This window comes from Lagenorhynchus albirostris, chromosome 8 (assembly GCF_949774975.1).
Source record: "Lagenorhynchus albirostris chromosome 8, mLagAlb1.1, whole genome shotgun sequence".
Taxonomy (NCBI): Eukaryota; Metazoa; Chordata; class Mammalia; order Artiodactyla; family Delphinidae; genus Lagenorhynchus; species Lagenorhynchus albirostris.
Window position 1 is genome coordinate 63,783,279 of NC_083102.1, and position 17,137 is coordinate 63,800,415.

The 17,137-nt window shown below is 34.3% G+C and overlaps 1 protein-coding gene across 10 annotated transcripts in view; it reads left to right on the forward strand.

Annotated features, from left to right (window-relative positions):
* The window catches only part of PHF14 (PHD finger protein 14), a 199,945-nt gene that overhangs the window by 46,934 nt on the left and 135,874 nt on the right, over positions 1-17,137 (forward strand). For all 10 annotated transcript variants that reach the window (XR_009542004.1, XR_009542002.1, XR_009542001.1 and 7 more), the window contains exons 8-13: positions 3,238-3,384; positions 4,176-4,446; positions 4,754-4,860; positions 5,987-6,082; positions 7,937-8,040; positions 10,528-10,659. Coding sequence is in view for 7 of the 10 variants with exons in the window: in XM_060157098.1 (XP_060013081.1) it covers positions 3,238-3,384; positions 4,176-4,446; positions 4,754-4,860; positions 5,987-6,082; positions 7,937-8,040; positions 10,528-10,659 (857 nt within the window). In the remaining 3 variants the exon portion in view is untranslated. The remainder of the gene's footprint in view (positions 1-3,237; positions 3,385-4,175; positions 4,447-4,753; positions 4,861-5,986; positions 6,083-7,936; positions 8,041-10,527; positions 10,660-17,137) is intronic.

The following is a 17,137-nucleotide window of genomic DNA, read 5'->3' on the forward strand; positions in this document are numbered from 1 at the left end:
CCGGGAGGATCCCACATGGCGTGGAGCGACTGGGCCTGTGAGCCATGGCCGCTGAGCCTGCGCATCCGGAGCCTGTGCTCTGCAACGGGAGAGGCCACAACAGTGAGAGGCCCACGTACTGCAAAAAAAAAAAAAAAAAAAAAAGACAACCTTGAGTTGAGGGGCATTCCACTTTGTCACATTGCTCATAGTCCCCACCATTTACCCCGCATCCCCCCTTCCCCCCACCCCCATCATTACTTTTGTCTTATAATCTTCCAGCGTCTTTTAGGCCCCTTTGCACATTTACGTTTACTGGTACTTTTTCTCAAGGCATTCACGTTTAAAACTCTTTGCCTTAGACCTACTGAATCACAATCTCCAGAGTTGGGCTTTTGTCATTTCTGTTTGGAAACATCCATAAGTAAATCTGATGACAGATAGTGGTTGAAAAAGATCTTAACTTGCTAGCAGTGGATCTTGGGTCAGCAACTTAACCTCTCTTGTTTTCAGTTTTCTATCCATAAAATTGATATTAAAATAATAGAACCCACCTCATGTGGTAGTGTTAAAGGATAAATGAGATAGTATGAAAAAAGGCACCTGTGCCTGGTACATGGTAGATATTCAGAAAAATGTTTTTCCCTTTCTATTTTCCATTGGGGAGCAGGATCTTGAAAGTTTCTCTAGGCAAGTTAAAGGGATATTCCAAGTCAACCAATGCCTTAATTAGGACACTATTTTGAATGGTTTAACAAAAGCAAATAGCCAGTGACTTAAACAAAGAAGAAGTTGAATTCTTTCTACATTCCAGACTGATTTGATATTGGGGGAGTTTGTTTCCAGGGACCAGGTGCCTTCTTACTTGTTGCTTCATCTTCCCTTAGTCTGTCGCACTTTCTTACATGGTCAGAGATGGTTTATCACACCTTGACTGGGTTCCACCCCATTGGAAGGAAGGAAGAAAAGGTTAAGAGTAGGCAGTTTCCTTTCAAAGGTATGGTTAGGAAATTTCACAAACCTCATTGGCTGGAATTTATCTCATGCCCATATCCAGATGCTGAGAGTCTGGAGCAGAGATTTTCTAGCAAGGTCGTCAAGTACCCAGTAGAAACTCAGAAGATTCTAGTACTAAGGAGAAGAAGGAGAGGATAGATATCAGAAGACAGTGGTTTCTGTCACAGTTAATATTTGTTTGGTATATCTGTTCCACTGTCTAAACAAGGTTAATCCCTTGGTCATTCTAGCCTTAGACTTAGGGTTTATTGTCCCGCAATCCCAAATAATGAAAACAAAAAAAAAATTACTTGGGCTACCTAGTCCCCTTCAGATACCTTTTTTTTTTTTTTTTTTTTTTTTTTTTTTTTTTTTTTGCTGTACTTGGGCCTCTCACTGTTGTGGCCTCTCCCGTTGCGGAGCACAAGCTCCGGACGCGCAGGCTCAGCGGCCACGGCTCACGGGCCCAGCCGCTCCGCGGCACGCGGGATCCTCCCAGACCGGGGCACGAACCCATGTCCCCTGCATCGGCAGGTGGCCTCTCAACCACTGCACCACCAGGGAAGCCCCCAGATACCTTTTTGACCAGAGATGACTGGTCTTTTTAGCGAGTCAGAGTCTAGGTCCTAATGCTTAACTCATCTATACAAGCATGAATCCTATCTCTGATAAGTCAATTTCAACCATACCTACTACTTTAAAACAGTAGAATAGTTCTCCAGATCATTTTGACTACGCTTCAATGTGTTCTTTATTTCCATTAGCCTATTCTGTGACCAGGATGTAGAGTATGTTGTGAGAAAGCAACTGTGTGTGTGTGTGTGCACGCATTTTAATGCAATCTCCTGCCCATGTTTTTGTATTGTGTACCTATGTGAAGTAATTATTAAATCTGTTTTACTAATGAGTTAACAGAGACCCAGAGATGTTTTGCAACTTGTTTGAAGCCACAAAAATCAGTAAATGGTGGAGCCAGGATTTATCTCCAGGTTTTTATATTTCCAAATTCTGTGATCACAGTGTTCACAGTGCCATATTGTGACATCTTTGGATATCACACTACAGAACTGCATCATATGCGTTTTTTTTTTAATGTCAAGGACACTTTAGTTTTATTATTATGATGATTTCTCTTTTTGTACTTTCTCATTTGTTTCTTCTTTTCTTAGTGTCATCATTTCTCTTTGGGCTGTAAAACCCTACCTTACTAAGAGACCCTTTAACATAACTTAGATAAAAACCTATATGGATAGCTTATCTTTATTATTCTCTTTGGGACAGACCTAAAGAATGAACTGCCTGTTACTTTGCTGGCAATCACATTGCACATTACTTTTTTTGGCTACATATTTATAATTTATTTCTATTTTTGATAGTAGATTTCTTTTATTTTTGGTACTCTACTATTTATGAATAAAAAATGTACCCATTAAGGTAGTATCATGAAATATGACTGTGAGAGAGCTGTGTTTCCATCTGAGATTTTAGGGTTTCATGAAGAGTTAAAGGGTATATCTAAAGTGTTTTATTGACAAGTCCTGGCCTTTTTTTTTTTTTTTTTTTTTTGTGGTACGCTGGCCTCTCACTGTTGTGGCCTCTCCTGTTGCGGAGCACAGGCTCCGGACGCACAGGCTTAGCGGCCATGGCTCACAGGCCCAGCCACTCCGCGGCATGTGGGATCTTCCCAGACTGGGGCACAAATCCGTGTCCCCTGCATCGGCAGGTGGACTCTCAACCACTGTGCCACCAGGGAAGCCCCAGGCTTGGCCTTCTTAATCCATTTTTGTCCCAGGTGGAATCTGCCTGTGCATTTCTAGTCAATTAGAAGTACCCTACTTATCTGTGTTGGCTAGTCCTGTATTTTCTAGATATACTGTTGTTTTATAATATTTATGTATGCATAACTTTAATATTTAATGATGATTTCTACCTAAGATTATTGAAATCTTATTTGTTTTAAACCGTGGTTATTTTTTTAGGTAACAAATATATCTAAATGGTAATACCTAAGATTTGATTTCAGTATTTTTAAATCCACAAGGCCCTTTAAAAAAAAATTGCTAATTTGAACTTGATATATAGGATTAAGTTTCTAAAGCAGCAATTTTTATCATTATGTATAAAAATTACTTTTGTAATTTATTTTAGGAATAACCAACACTGTGGGCTGTTCTTCAAAAAGGAAATATTATCTATTACTGTTTTTTTAATGACCCTTTGAAGTAAAAATGTTTACTTTTTCCCCCCTGTTTTTTGATATAGGATATAGCAGATCCATTTTTTGCTTATTGTAAGCAACATGCAGATAGGTTAGACAGAAAGTGGAAGAGAAAAAACTACTTGGCTCTACAGTCCTATTGTAAAATGTCTTTACAAGAGAGAGAGAAGCAACTATCACCAGAAGCACAGGTATGGATGGGATTCATGCCAAAACTCATGTTTTTTTCTTTCAATGTTATAGATTTCAGGGAATTCCCTGGCGCTCCAGTGGTTACGAGTCCACACTGTCACTGCTGAGGGCCTGGGTTTGATCCCTGGTCAGGGAACTAAGATCCCACAAGCTACACAGCATGGCCAAAAAAAAAAAAAAAAATCAAGGTTATAAATTTCAGATCTCATGTGTGTTTGCCAATGACATGTGAAGTATAATTGTGAAATTTGGTTAGTTACCTAGGAAGTGGATTGTCATTAAGATAAATGGTGAGTATAGTTTGTGGTTGAATATATTACTCGTCACCTAGTCAACAAAGCAGTCATTTGTAAAGCATGCTTCCAGTACATTAAAGAATATGGCTTAGAGGAAATTATTCTATCAGTGCAATATGTTGACCACATCTTTTTTCAGTCTGTTCTAATGTTCTTTTATGCAAAGAATTTGATTAGTTTGCCCATCATATAAAATGTATTTTTATGTAAATTAAGTACATTTGTGGAGACTAGTGCAAGGCTGGTTGAGAAGCTTAATCATATTAGTTTTTGACAATTCTGATCATAGACTAGGACAGTTGTTACTAGGGGTAGACCTGGTTTATTATAGCCCAAGAATTATACAGTATACCTTAAGGACTGTGGATAGATATAATTTGCCTTGATATGTGAAATTCTGGTTATCTTTACTTTTTCTAAATGTGGAAGTAAAAATCATAAGGAGTATGTTCCATTTTAGTATCTTTTAAAATTTGTATACATTTCTTTTATAGGCAAGGATCAATGCCCGGCTTCAGCAATATCGTGCCAAAGCAGAACTAGCTCGATCCACCAGACCCCAGGCCTGGGTTCCAAGGGAAAAATTGCCCAGACCACTCACTAGCAGTGCTTCGGCCATTCGTAAACTTATGCGGAAAGCAGAACTGATGGGGATCAGTACAGATATCTTCCCAGTGGACAATTCAGATACTAGTTCTAGTGTGGATGGAAGGAGAAAACATAAGCAACCTGCTCTCACTGCTGATTTTGTGAATTATTATTTTGGTCAGTATAGACACTGATTCATGCACGTTTTCATTGATGACAATTTGCCGATGGAGATTTCGATATGCTGTCAATTTTTAGAAATTTACTAGCAATGTTACATATATCAAGTAAAACATGTTTATTTTCCTAATAAGTTGTGGGTTGCTGTAAAATGCTAAGCTAATTTGTGAATAGAGTTAAAAGTGTTTTGAATGATGTAGATTTATCCATGTGATCATCCCTATGGCTAGCTTCTTCCTTTGTGTATTTTGTATATCAGCTTTTATTTTCTACTAAAGTAAAATTGGATATTTAATTTAAATAGAGAGAAATATGCGCATGATTCAAATTCAAGAAAATATGGCTGAACAAAAGAATATAAAGGATAAATTAGAGAATGAACAAGAAAAGCTTCATGTGGAATATAATAAGGTAAGTTGGCTATAAAACAAACAACATAATATATTACATCTTATTGATGATTTCTTTTGTGATTTTATAACGTTTTTATTTATGTTTTATTTTGAAATTCCTCTGGAGTTCTTACAACTTGCCTACAATTCCGACCCCTCATTATTTTCATTACCATCATTAACACTTACTGAGTACTTTCTATGTGCCAGGCACAATTTTGAGCACTTTTACTTATATTAACTCATTTAATTCTGATTTCAGCTTTATAATATGGCTTAGGATTACTGCTCCCATTTTCAGAGGAGTAAACTGAGTCCTAAACAGGCTCACATAGGTAGTCAAGTCATAGAGTTGGGGTTTGAAGCCCAGCAGTCTGACTCCATTCCTTATTCCTAACCACTGTACTATGGAACTTCTCTTTCTGAGTTGTAGAAAACTTGAAAACTTATTTTGAAATTACTGTTTTTTTCTTGAATTGTTTTGTTACTTTTGATTAAAAAAAAAAAACCTCCTAATTTAAATTTCCCTTCTACCCCTTCATTCTAAAGATGAGGAAGGTCAAAAAGAAATATATAAAAGCAAGTTGTGACTAACTTTTAGGTAATAAGTAACATGAGCATATAAAACCAGGATTGACTTACTGATAAATAATATTTTAAGTGATAAAAATATTTGTAGGAAGTAAATTTCCAATAATCAGCCACACTGTATTGAAAAGAGTACTGGGGTTCAATTCAAAAGACCTAAGGATTCTTGCTAGTCTTATGATTTTAGCTAAGTCACAAAAACCTTGTGATCCTTAGTTTTCTCATCGGGAAAATGATGGGAGTGCGTCTTGATAGACTCATAGGATTAATTAGCAGAACGTTTCTGAAATTATATAGTAAACTATAATAGAATATATAAATGTAGGCATCATTATCATTAGTAAAAATGGTAACATAAAACAAAATGCTTACATTTTGTTGGTGCTGCTTAGATAATTGGAGACCCTCATTTTTCAGTGTATTGTACTTCCATGTGTTAAAAATATATGGACTATAAATATAGATATTTTGGGACATTTATTAATAAATTATTTACATTTTCACATATTTTACTGTATATTTTAATGGTTTACTAATTTGAATTATTTACGTTGTAGCTGTGTGAATCTTTAGAAGAACTACAAAACCTGAATGGAAAGCTTCGAAGTGAAGGACAAGGAATATGGGCCTTACTAGGCAGAATCACAGGGCAGGTTAGTTTCTTTCCAATTGCTATCTTTCTCTTCTTGCTCTCTATATGATTTCAAAGATCAGAACTCTAATACAACTGTCTCTTCACTAACTAAAGAATTCCGTTTAATCAGGGTCAACTAATCCTCTGGGATAATGATTCCTGCCTGCGGTACATCTAGAGCTTTGGAAGCTGCCTACTGAGAACTTGTAGCTTAATTTGGCTGTTTTAACAGCTATCTTGTTTGCAGATTTTTTCATTTGCTCTAACTGATTGACCTGTCGTTTGTGATGAAGCTAAGATTTGAAGCATGAGTTACTTCTACCATATTCTTCTGCCTCTAATGTAGCGGTTTTAGATTCCTTGCCACATTTCTTCTGTCCTGTTCTTGTGCTATAATTAGTTCTTTTTTTAAAAATTTTTTTTGGACCGGGGGTGTGTGTAAAATTTAAACAGAAAACTGGAGAGATTTATTTTCATGTTGATTTGATTTTGAACTGCATAAGAAATGGTTTTTGAAACTGTAATGTTAAAGTGTAGTTTTTCTCCTTCAGTAGCTATTATTGTAGTTATGAAAAAAATTAACTTTATCCTTGAACATATTTAGCCTTTTATAGTTCTTGGTATTGAAAAGAAGAATCATTGCCAAATGGATTTCTTTGAATGCTTTTTTTTGATACTGTGTATATAATTCTTAAATTAAGAATTCATTTGAATAATTTCAGTTATTTTTTTAAGGATGATGGAGACTCACTGTGGTCCTTTCACTATGAAAATAGTTTTGTTTGTGAAGGAAGGTTTTCAAAGAACAGATATTTTTCATTGTACTTGTTTTAAAGGTTTACAAAGATTCAAATTCATTAAACAATTTGTGTAGACATATTATTTTAGAAGGTAACGCATACTGATATGTATTGTGCCATGCTGGCTTTGAAGATGCTGCTTTTGTGAACAAGGTGTATATGGCTTATATTATAATGAATAACATAATATAAAAGGTGAGAATGAAGTTGCGTATGGAGAATTGACCTTTGTTTCTATTGATAAGTTGTTGATGAATTTTTGGAAGATTATGGTGTTTTATATTTTATATTTAGATAAGTTAATATTGAATGCAAGCCTATTATTAGTTTATTTGGCAAGCTAACATTATCTTTTGGCTTGGTTTGCAAGTTTGTCTCATAAGAATTTCCTGTTTAGTATAGAACATTATCTACTATAAAAGAGCATTTTCACTTATTAAATCACTTGTAACAGAAGTGCATACATTTCCTTGTGCAAATGTAAAATACACAGCCGAAGTAGAATTCATTTGTACCACTTGCAGGACACTTTCTTCCAGTTGGTTAAACAGATGCCAGCCCACCGGGCCACTGAGAAATGACTTTGATAGATGGTTGCTGTCTGGGAAGCCAGCATACTACTGATTAGTAGAAACCCAAAGAGAATCTACTTCACTTTGTGGAGAGTTTGGTCCAATAAGATAATTTTTCTAATTAACCTTTGGAGCACCAGTGTAGCTGGGATGTTGAGGAAAATAAACGGCCTCAATATTCTTTTTGTCAAGTGTACTTTTTTTTCTTTTAAGTTCTTAAATTCTTGTCCTTGTCTTTCATTTTTAAAGCTAAAGTAGAAGTTTAATTTTCATAATGTTTTAGTGGTCCACTGAAAATCGATGAAAGTATGTTATTATAGGCTTCTAACGGCAGTGACTGAGATAAAAACTCATTTTAGTCCTTTTTGCCAATGTAAACGCTTGTAAAAGATTTCCCCCTCACAATCCTAGCATATTAGTTGACTTGAGCAGTGCATAGAGGAAAGTTGCTTTATATTTTTTCTTTAAAACAAAATAAACTGCATTTGTTCAAATCAATAGAAGTTGAACATACCGGCAATTTTGCGAGCACCCAAGGAGAGAAAACCAAGTAAAAAAGAAGGAGGCACACAAAAGACATCTACTCTTCCTGCAGTACTTTATAGGCAAGTAATGAAATTATGATAGATTAATATTGTGTATTTTTTTCATTTTTAAAAATATTATTTATTTTTGGCTGCATTGGGTCTCGGCTGCTGTGCGTGGGCCTCTCATTGAGGTGGCCTCTTTTGTTGAGGAGCACGGGCTCTAGGTGTGTGTGCTTCAGTAGTTGTGGCACACAGGCTCAGTAGTTGTGGCTTGCGGGCTCTAGAGCGCAGACTCAGTAGCTGTGGTACACAAGCCTAGCTGTTCCGCGGCATGTGGGGTCCTCCCTGACCAGGGCTTGAACCCATGTCCCCTGCATTGGCAGGCAGGTTCTTAACCACTGTGCCACCAGGGAAGCCCTTGTGTATTTTTTAACTAATACTTTTTAGTAACAAGATGCTTCAGATATTTGTGAATGAATTACGTTTATATTGGAATTTAAGTTAAATGCATTTGAAGTTCATTTTATTAAAACCATCAAAGATGCTTTCCAGATTGAATGATGATAGAAGAGATTTTGCTCCTCTTTTAATGACAAGCTAAATCACTTTTTGTATCCTTTAAGTAACTGGTGCTATGTGTGCATATGCTCCATGGAAATGAACTGTCCTCTTTGGGGAATTGGAAAGTGACTTTAAATAATGTAGATGATTATTTTCTTAAATAGTTAAAATGATATGTTAGGTAAATGGGCATTTATATTTTATTTTACTTGAATGAGTTTTAGAGGTTTACATGTGTTTTTAGGTAGTGATGGGTACTATAATATAGCTTGAATTACTGCCTTTGCACAGTGGTGGATAATGAAGATAAGTTTTAGATTTGAATCTGTCTACATTTTTTTCTCTCTTGGCTCAGTTGTAATAATTTCATTCTCCCAAATATTTTTGTTCTTGGCTCAGTATTTTACAGTATTCACAATTATAGCAATTTTACATAGTTATTAAGACTTCTTTCCATACTTCAGTAGGTTTGGATCTCACTATTTTTTCCATGTAACTGATGATATTAATTGAGAAAAGTCTAGAAGATGCTAGTATATGTTTTTGTGTGTGTATACATACACAAATCTATTCACATACACAAGTATATGCTTATGTAAATTTATAAATATTCTCCCCACAACCTCTTCCTTTCTCAGAAATAGCAGCAGTAGCAACAATATCAATCTCTATAATTACTTTCTCTTCTTGATTGGAGGCTCTCTCCATAGGTAATAGCAGATAACTTCCTTGAACTGTGGAAGCCCACTAGTGTTTTAGTGTACTTTATGAAGACTAGCACATTCTCAGTCTAGCTTTTCCAAATAAAATTGGTTCATTTGGAACCGTCAGGCATATCACTTATGCTCCTGACTTTTTATCACTACAGTTCATTTTTATTTCAGAATATACTTTAAGTAATTTTCCATTTTTACTCTGAGCAACTTTGAGACCCAGTACTGGTCGTTGTTGTCATTGTTGTATATGTGTGTATGTGATCTTTTTTTCTAGGATTATTTAAAAATTCAAACATCATTGCTGTTTCTGTATATATATGGCTTTTTTAGGTTCTCAACAACTTTTTCCTCAACCTTCACATTCTTAATATAAATATACCCTAGATTTTTAGGTCATAGTGTTTGTGCTCTCAGGAGTAGTTAACTTGTCCTTCTGCCCAAGAAAAGTTGGATTTCTTAAGAACAAACAAAAATGTAGAATAACAGTAACAGGGACTTTCCTGGTGGTCCAGTGGTTAAGACTTCGCCTTCCAACACAGGGGGTGCGGGTTCGATCCCTTGTCGGGGAGCTAAGATCCTACATATCTCGTGGCCAAAAAACCAAAACATAAAAAAAAAAAAACCAACCTGGAAGCAATATTGTAACAAATTCAATAAAGACTTTAAAAATGGTCCATAGAGTAAACAAATAATGTAACATAACAGTAACAACAACAGTGAAACTTCCCATTCTTTATAATAAATAATCAATTGGTATATTTTTAAGACTCAAAGTCTGATTTTGTGAAGAGACTTATATATGTAGCTTATTTACATGTTGAAGGTTCTTTGAAAGATTTATAATTAATGGTAGAAAATAAACTGAATTTTGTTTGTAAAGTAACTGCTTTTGTAGTTTTAGAGACGTAGAAAATTGAAAGATTTTTTTGTTTAATAATTTGTTTCTAGAAAAAAATTGGTCTAATGTTAAATGGGTTTTAAAGTGATAATTAAAATTAAGATAAAGACAACGTTAACATAAGTATCTAACATATGCCCTTCTCTGAAAAGTATGACACCAGCAATATTTAAATTTATACTAGATCCAGGCTGTTTTTCTACATTCTCAAAAGTATATAGAACTAATAATTATTGACATTATAAAAAGACATGTTATGAAAAAATATTTGATTTCAATAAAAGAAAAATTAATATGGTGAAATTTTGAAATTTTAAAAATATGCTGTAAGTTAACTGTTCACTATGATGATAATTATTCTAATCCTTTATTTGCTGCCTTTATTCAAAGTTGTGGAATTTGTAAGAAGAACCATGATCAGCATCTTCTTTTATTGTGTGATACCTGTAAACTCCATTACCATCTTGGATGTCTGGACCCTCCTCTTACAAGGATGCCAAGAAAGACCAAAAACAGTTATTGGTAAGTAAAATGGAGAGGATTTAGATGTTAGAACTGCTTTGCTCTTAGTTTCAACAGTGTAAGTGTTATATCATATTGCTTCATATAAAGTTTTCAGTAAGTTTTTAATTGATATTTTTATAATTTTTTCCAATTTTATTGAGATATAATTGACAGTTAAAAATTGTGTAGTTTTAAAAATAAACAAATGGGACCTAATGAAACTTAAAAGCTTTTGCACAGCAAAGGAAACCATAAACAAGATGAAAAGAGACAACCCTCAGAATGGGAGAAAACATTTGCAAATGAATCAACTGACAAAGGATTAATCTCCAAAATATACAAGCAGCTCATGCAGCAAAATATCAAAAAAACAAACAACCCAATCCAAAAATGGGCAGAAGACCTAAGTAGACATTTCTCCAAAGAAGATATACAGATTGCCAACAAACACATGAAAGAATGCTCAACATCATTAATCATTAGAGAAACGCAAATCAAAACTACAATGTGATATCATCTCACACCGGTCAGAATGGCCATCATCAAAAAGTCTAGAAACAGTAAATGCTGGAGAGCGTGTGGAGAAAAGGGAACCCTCTTGCTCTGTTGGTGGGAATGTAAATTGATACAGCCACTATGGAGAACAGTATGGAGGTTCCTTAAAAAACTAAAAATAGAACTCCCGTATGACCCAGCAATCCCACTACTGGGCATATACCCTGAGAAAACCATAATTCAAAAAGAGTCATGTACCACAATGTTCATTGCAGCTCTATTTACAATAGACAGGACATGGAAGCAACCTAAGTGTCCATCAACAGATGAATGGATAAAGAAGATGTGGCACATATATACAATGGAATATTACTCCACCATAAAAAGAAACGAAATTGAGTTATTTGTAGTGAGGTGGATGGACCTGGAGACTTTCATACAGAGTGAAGTAAGTCAGAAAGAGAAAAACAAATACCGTATGCTAACACATATATATGGAATCTAAGAAAAAAAATGGTCATGAAGAACCTAGGGGCAAGACAGGAATAAAGACACAGACCTACTAGAGAATGGACTTGAGGATATGGGGAGGAGGAAGGGTAAGCTGTGACAAAGTGAGAGAGTGGCATGGACAGACATACACTACCAAATGTAAAACAGATAGCTAGTGGGAAGCAGCCACATAGCACAGGGAGATCAGCTCGGTGCTCTGTGACCACCTAGAGGGGTGGGATAGGGAGGGTGGGAGGGAGGGAGACGAAGAGAGAAGAGATATGGGAACATATGTGTAACTGATTCACTTTGTTATAAAGCAGAAACTAACACACCATTGTAAAGCAATTATACGCCAATAAAGATGTTAAAAAAAATTGTAGTTTTAAGTTTTACAACCTAATGATTTGATATATATATGTATACATTATGAAATAATCACCACAATCAAGCTAATTAGCATAGTCATCACCTCACATAGTTACCATTTTTTTGTGGTGAGAACATTTCAGACATAAATATTTATTATAGCATTATATGAATAAAGATGTAGCAGTTTTTTGATAAATGAATTTTAAGTTAATTGAGGCTATTTTGGTATCTTAGCAATGGTTTCTTAAAGCATGAATTCTGTTTATAATTCTCTTGCTTTATTATACATTTTTTAAAATGCTTTAATTTTGTTTTGAAATTGAATGAATTTATCAAGAATTTGCCTCCATATTCATGCTTTTATTTGTAATTTAGTATTTTATTTCTAAATTAGTGTCACCGAAGGCTTTACTTCTGGTACTTGTCATTTGTGCTAGTTGTATATTTAAGTTCAGCCATTCTTTGCAAATCTAGAAACATTTGACATATGTTTCTGAATTATTTTTTCATTAACTTAGGCATGTTGAATCACTACAGATGTTTGATAAAAGCTTATGATATTTATAAGTTTTATGCTTAATTTTAGTCCAAGCAAGAGACAGATGTTCAAATTCTAATAGATTGATTCCATACAGGAAGAATATAGGCCACAGAAAGCTTAGGAATGAACATGACTATTCTTTTTATACAAACTTTATACAAATTCTAGTTTTGGAAAAGACTGGACCCCAGCTTTTTAAATGGTAATCTATACAAAAAGGTGTGTATTCTTCAAACACATTAAAGCAAGTTTTCTGACCTCATTGTTTTATTTCATAAACCTACCTCTGTTCATTTTATTAAGAAGCTCACATTCTTTCACCATTTTCATATGATTGCTTTTTCATAGTGTTCTTTTATCAGTTTGTCTTGAGCCAGTCATACTGATCAACTCTTTTTCAAATATAGTGGAATGTATTACTTTTGATACATGTGTGATTTTGAAAGCAGAATTTAAGAGAAACTTGCTGTCACTTATTAGAATGCCTGCAGTGTTAATAAACATCCTATGTGGGTTTCTAAATTGAAAGCCAGTTTGGTAGTCTCCAGGGCCAGGAAGCTTTGTCATGATCTTGGAAGTGTAGATATGCATTTCTCTTCTTAAATGAGGTTATTAATTTGTCTAATCCCACTGTGCTTGCAGAGCTTTGTTTTCCAGTGTGTAAGAGTTTCTGGAAGAATATCAGATGAAAGTGCATAGCCTGGGATGTTTTAGTGAAAGCTCCCCCCAGAGAACCTAAATTACTTAGGGTTCTATGCATTAATTGCAATGTTTTAAAGTAAAAGTAGAAGCTAATATTGCAGCAAAGCGAAGTCTTCACTATCTTGTAGCTTCTAGTGATCAAATTTCCTTTGGTCTCTAAAGTCAACTTAGCTTTGCTTAGCAATTAATTGGATGTATTACTTTTGGAGTAATTTTTGGAGAATATTTTTTTCTTCAGTGCTCTCAAATGTGGGAGGCAGTTTTTACTTTTTGCTTTTCAACATTTCCAGTTTATTTTTGAAATTATATTAAAGATGATAAATACTAAAAAAAACTTCACCTCCTACATACTTTACCATTAACTATGCTTTTTAGTTTATTTAAATCTATTGTGTGTGTGTGTGTGTATATATATATATATATATATATGTTAGAAAAACTGTGTAATGGTGTGCTACTACATCTTTTCCCCATTCTGTGCATGATAGCTTGAAATTGACCACAGGTAGGAGTATTCCTATCACAGAAATTGGCAAAAGCTACAAATTAGGACTTTTGCCCATATTTACCATCACACTGTTGCCTAATTTCTGCTTTAATCTCTACCTTAGTTTTCAGTCTTTTACTTAAGGAAAGAGGTCCTGTTACTGGGTCCTTATTTCATGACTAAGCCCTAGTTTGGAGCTTAAATTTCTACAGAGCCCACTGGTATACATTTCTGATGTCACCAGTTTCTGCTTTTGCTATCTTTATGCTGTGCAAGCCTGTGTTAACACCCTTACTGCTATATCCCCCTTATGTTTGCTGCCAGCTAGAATTACTATGCAGTATGTTGCTTTACTTCTCAAATACCATATTCTGCTTGATAGACTATTCTAAGCAACTAGTCCAGTCAATAGTCCAGTCTACTATTCTAAGCAAATAGTCCAGTCTAAGCTGGACTATTCTATCCAGCTCTTTCTTCCAGTATCAGCACTGCTTTCCTGAAGATATTGGTTCTAGATCTGGATGCTTTCTGTTTGGTCCATTCCACAATAGTTCACAGCGCTATGCTGGACTGAGTTAAGACATGTGACAGGAAAGAAGAGATGGTTAAAGCTACAGAAGTAGTTATTGGTGGAGAATAGGGAACTTGAGTGAGTTCATGTTAGATAGACTTTTCAGTGAAATAGAAGTAGTCTTGAGAGGGGAAAGGACCTGGGATGATAATAATGGGGGCTTGAGAAGACAGGAAATAGTTTGCACCAGGTACTGTGGGAAAAAAAATCAGAGATAACTGACTTGCTGAGGCTATATAGCAAGAATGTTCAGTGAATTTGTTTAGTAAGTGTGATTAATTGATTTTTCTCCAGTAATGCTGAGCTGACCAGGAGGAGGAGAGGGGAAAACCCAAGGACTTCTTAGGTTAGATTAGAGATGGGCAAATCAGATGAAGAAGAATATTAGGTGGGTGAGGCATTTGGCAGGGGGTAGAGGGACTAGTAAAGGTGTAATCTAGCCTCTGTTTTGTTTATACCTACTCCCAGTGTTTGAAATGTATTTTGTTTCACTTTTAGTTTATGTTATCTTGGTTTGTTTTTTAAAATATATAATTTTGAACACTACCTTACATTCTTTCTAAGACAAGCCTGGTAAGGTATAAATAAATAGGGTTTGATTCGTTAGAGTAGTTCAAATAGTAAATACTTATTTTAATTTTGGGGTACTAATCTTATGTTTCCACCACCCATCTGATCAGAATTTGTCTTGCATTTTCTAATTATTTAAAGAATATTATGAAGAGTATTACTTGACAGAGAATTGAGTAATATTACTTAAAAAATATTACTCAGCATAATGTCCTCAAGGTCTATCCATGAAAAAAACTGTGGTGTGAAATCTCTGAAGACTGAAAGAGGTAATTTGTAAAGGAAAAAAAAGTAAATCATAAAGTATTTATAATATTTGGGAAATAGAGCGTTACTAGATTTATTACGTTTAAAAATTCATAAAATCATTTTTTCTTTTATCCTTTTATTCTCTGGATATACTTTTATTCTTTTAAGACAAAAAGAAAATACGTAGCACAAACTCTTCTATGAAGAATTTTGCAAGTAGTTTTTTCCCATGTTTTTCTTCATAATTTGTCTTCCCTTTCTCCCATTAACTCTTTTTTTAATTGAGATATAATTGACATTTAACATTTTATTAGTTTTAGGTGTACAACATAATGATTTGATATAGATATATTGTGAAGTAATTACCACATTAAGTTTAGTTGACATCCATCACCAAACAATTTTTTTTTCTTGTGATGAGAACTTTTAAGATCTACTTTTTTAGCAACTTTCAAACATACAGTGTAGTATTATTAACTGTAGTAACCATACTGTACATTACATCTCAGGACTTATTTATTTTGTAACTGGAAGTCTGTCCCTTTTGACCACCTTTACCCATTTTGCCCACTCCCTCCGCTTGCCTCTGGCAACCACCTGTCCATTCTCTGTGAGTTTGTTTTTGTTTTTAATATTTCACATATAAGTGAGATTATACAGTATTTGCCTTGGACTTATTTCATTTAACATAATGTCCTCAAAGTCCATCCATGTTGTTGCAAATGCCAGGATTTTCTTCTTTTTTATGGCTGAATAATACTCTATTGTATATATAGACCACATTTTCTTTATCCGTTTATCTGTTGATGGACACAGGTTGTTTCCATGCCTTGGCTATTGTATATAATGATGCAGTGAATATGGGAGTGCAGATATCTTTTCAAGATAGTGATTTCATTTGCTTTGGATAAATACCCAGAAGTGGAATTGCTCATATGATAGTTCCATTTTTAATTTTTTGAGGAATCTCCACACTGCTTTTCAGAGTGGCTGCACCAGTTTACATTCCCAACAGTACATGAGGTTTCCCTTTTTTCCATATCCTCGGCAGCACTTGTTATCCCTTGTCTTTTTTATGACAGTCATTCTAACAGGTTTGAGGTGATATCTCATTGTAGTTTTGATTTGTATTTCCCTGATGTAGTTTTCTATAGGCACCTTTGAAGATTTCCCTCTAAAAAGTGGGGAAAGCATGGGAAAAGGCTTAGAAATAAGAAAAAAAAACTATGGTGTGAAATCTTTGAAGACCGAAAGAGGTAATTTATAAAGGAAAAAAAAGTAAATCATAAATTATTTATAATATTTTGGAAATAGAGTGTTACTGGATTTATTATGTTTAAAAATTCATAAAATCTTTTTTCTTTGCCTTATGCAAATTATATTTTCTATAGATTAAATTAGTATTCTTCCTTGTTTTAGCATTATACAATAAAAATTATTTTACTTTAGTAATTAAGATTTTTAAAACCTCCTTAGGTAATTATTCTGAACATAAATTATAGTGTAGGGTGCTGGGGATCAAGAAGGTACAGCAAGTTGAGGAAAATCTCTTAGTATTTCAGTATGAAGGTAGTGCTTTGGCATAAATTCCTTACCTGAATTTTCATTATTTATACTTAAAAATCCATTTTTAATTCATGGAATTTTTGATTACTTAAGGTTACCTTTAGTACTATGCATAGGAATTATAGATTTTATACATTCTCTTCCCTAATAGAATATATTAAGTAAAAATATACAGGATTAAGGTGAGTTTAGCTAAATTCATAGATAATAGCAGCTTAGTGGATTATTTTTTTTCTATTTTTTAAATTAATTTATTTTTTAGTGGATTACTAAAAGAAGGCAGGTATGTGTTTTGATATTATGAAGGATAATTATGACTTTCCCCCCAATATATGTAATTCCATGGAATTGGACAGGCCATGGCTTTATCCTCAGTTATTATTTCTTAGGCTCTTGTGTACCGGTTAATGTAGCAGAGATGCTTTTTCATATCTTAAAGGCTATTTATAAG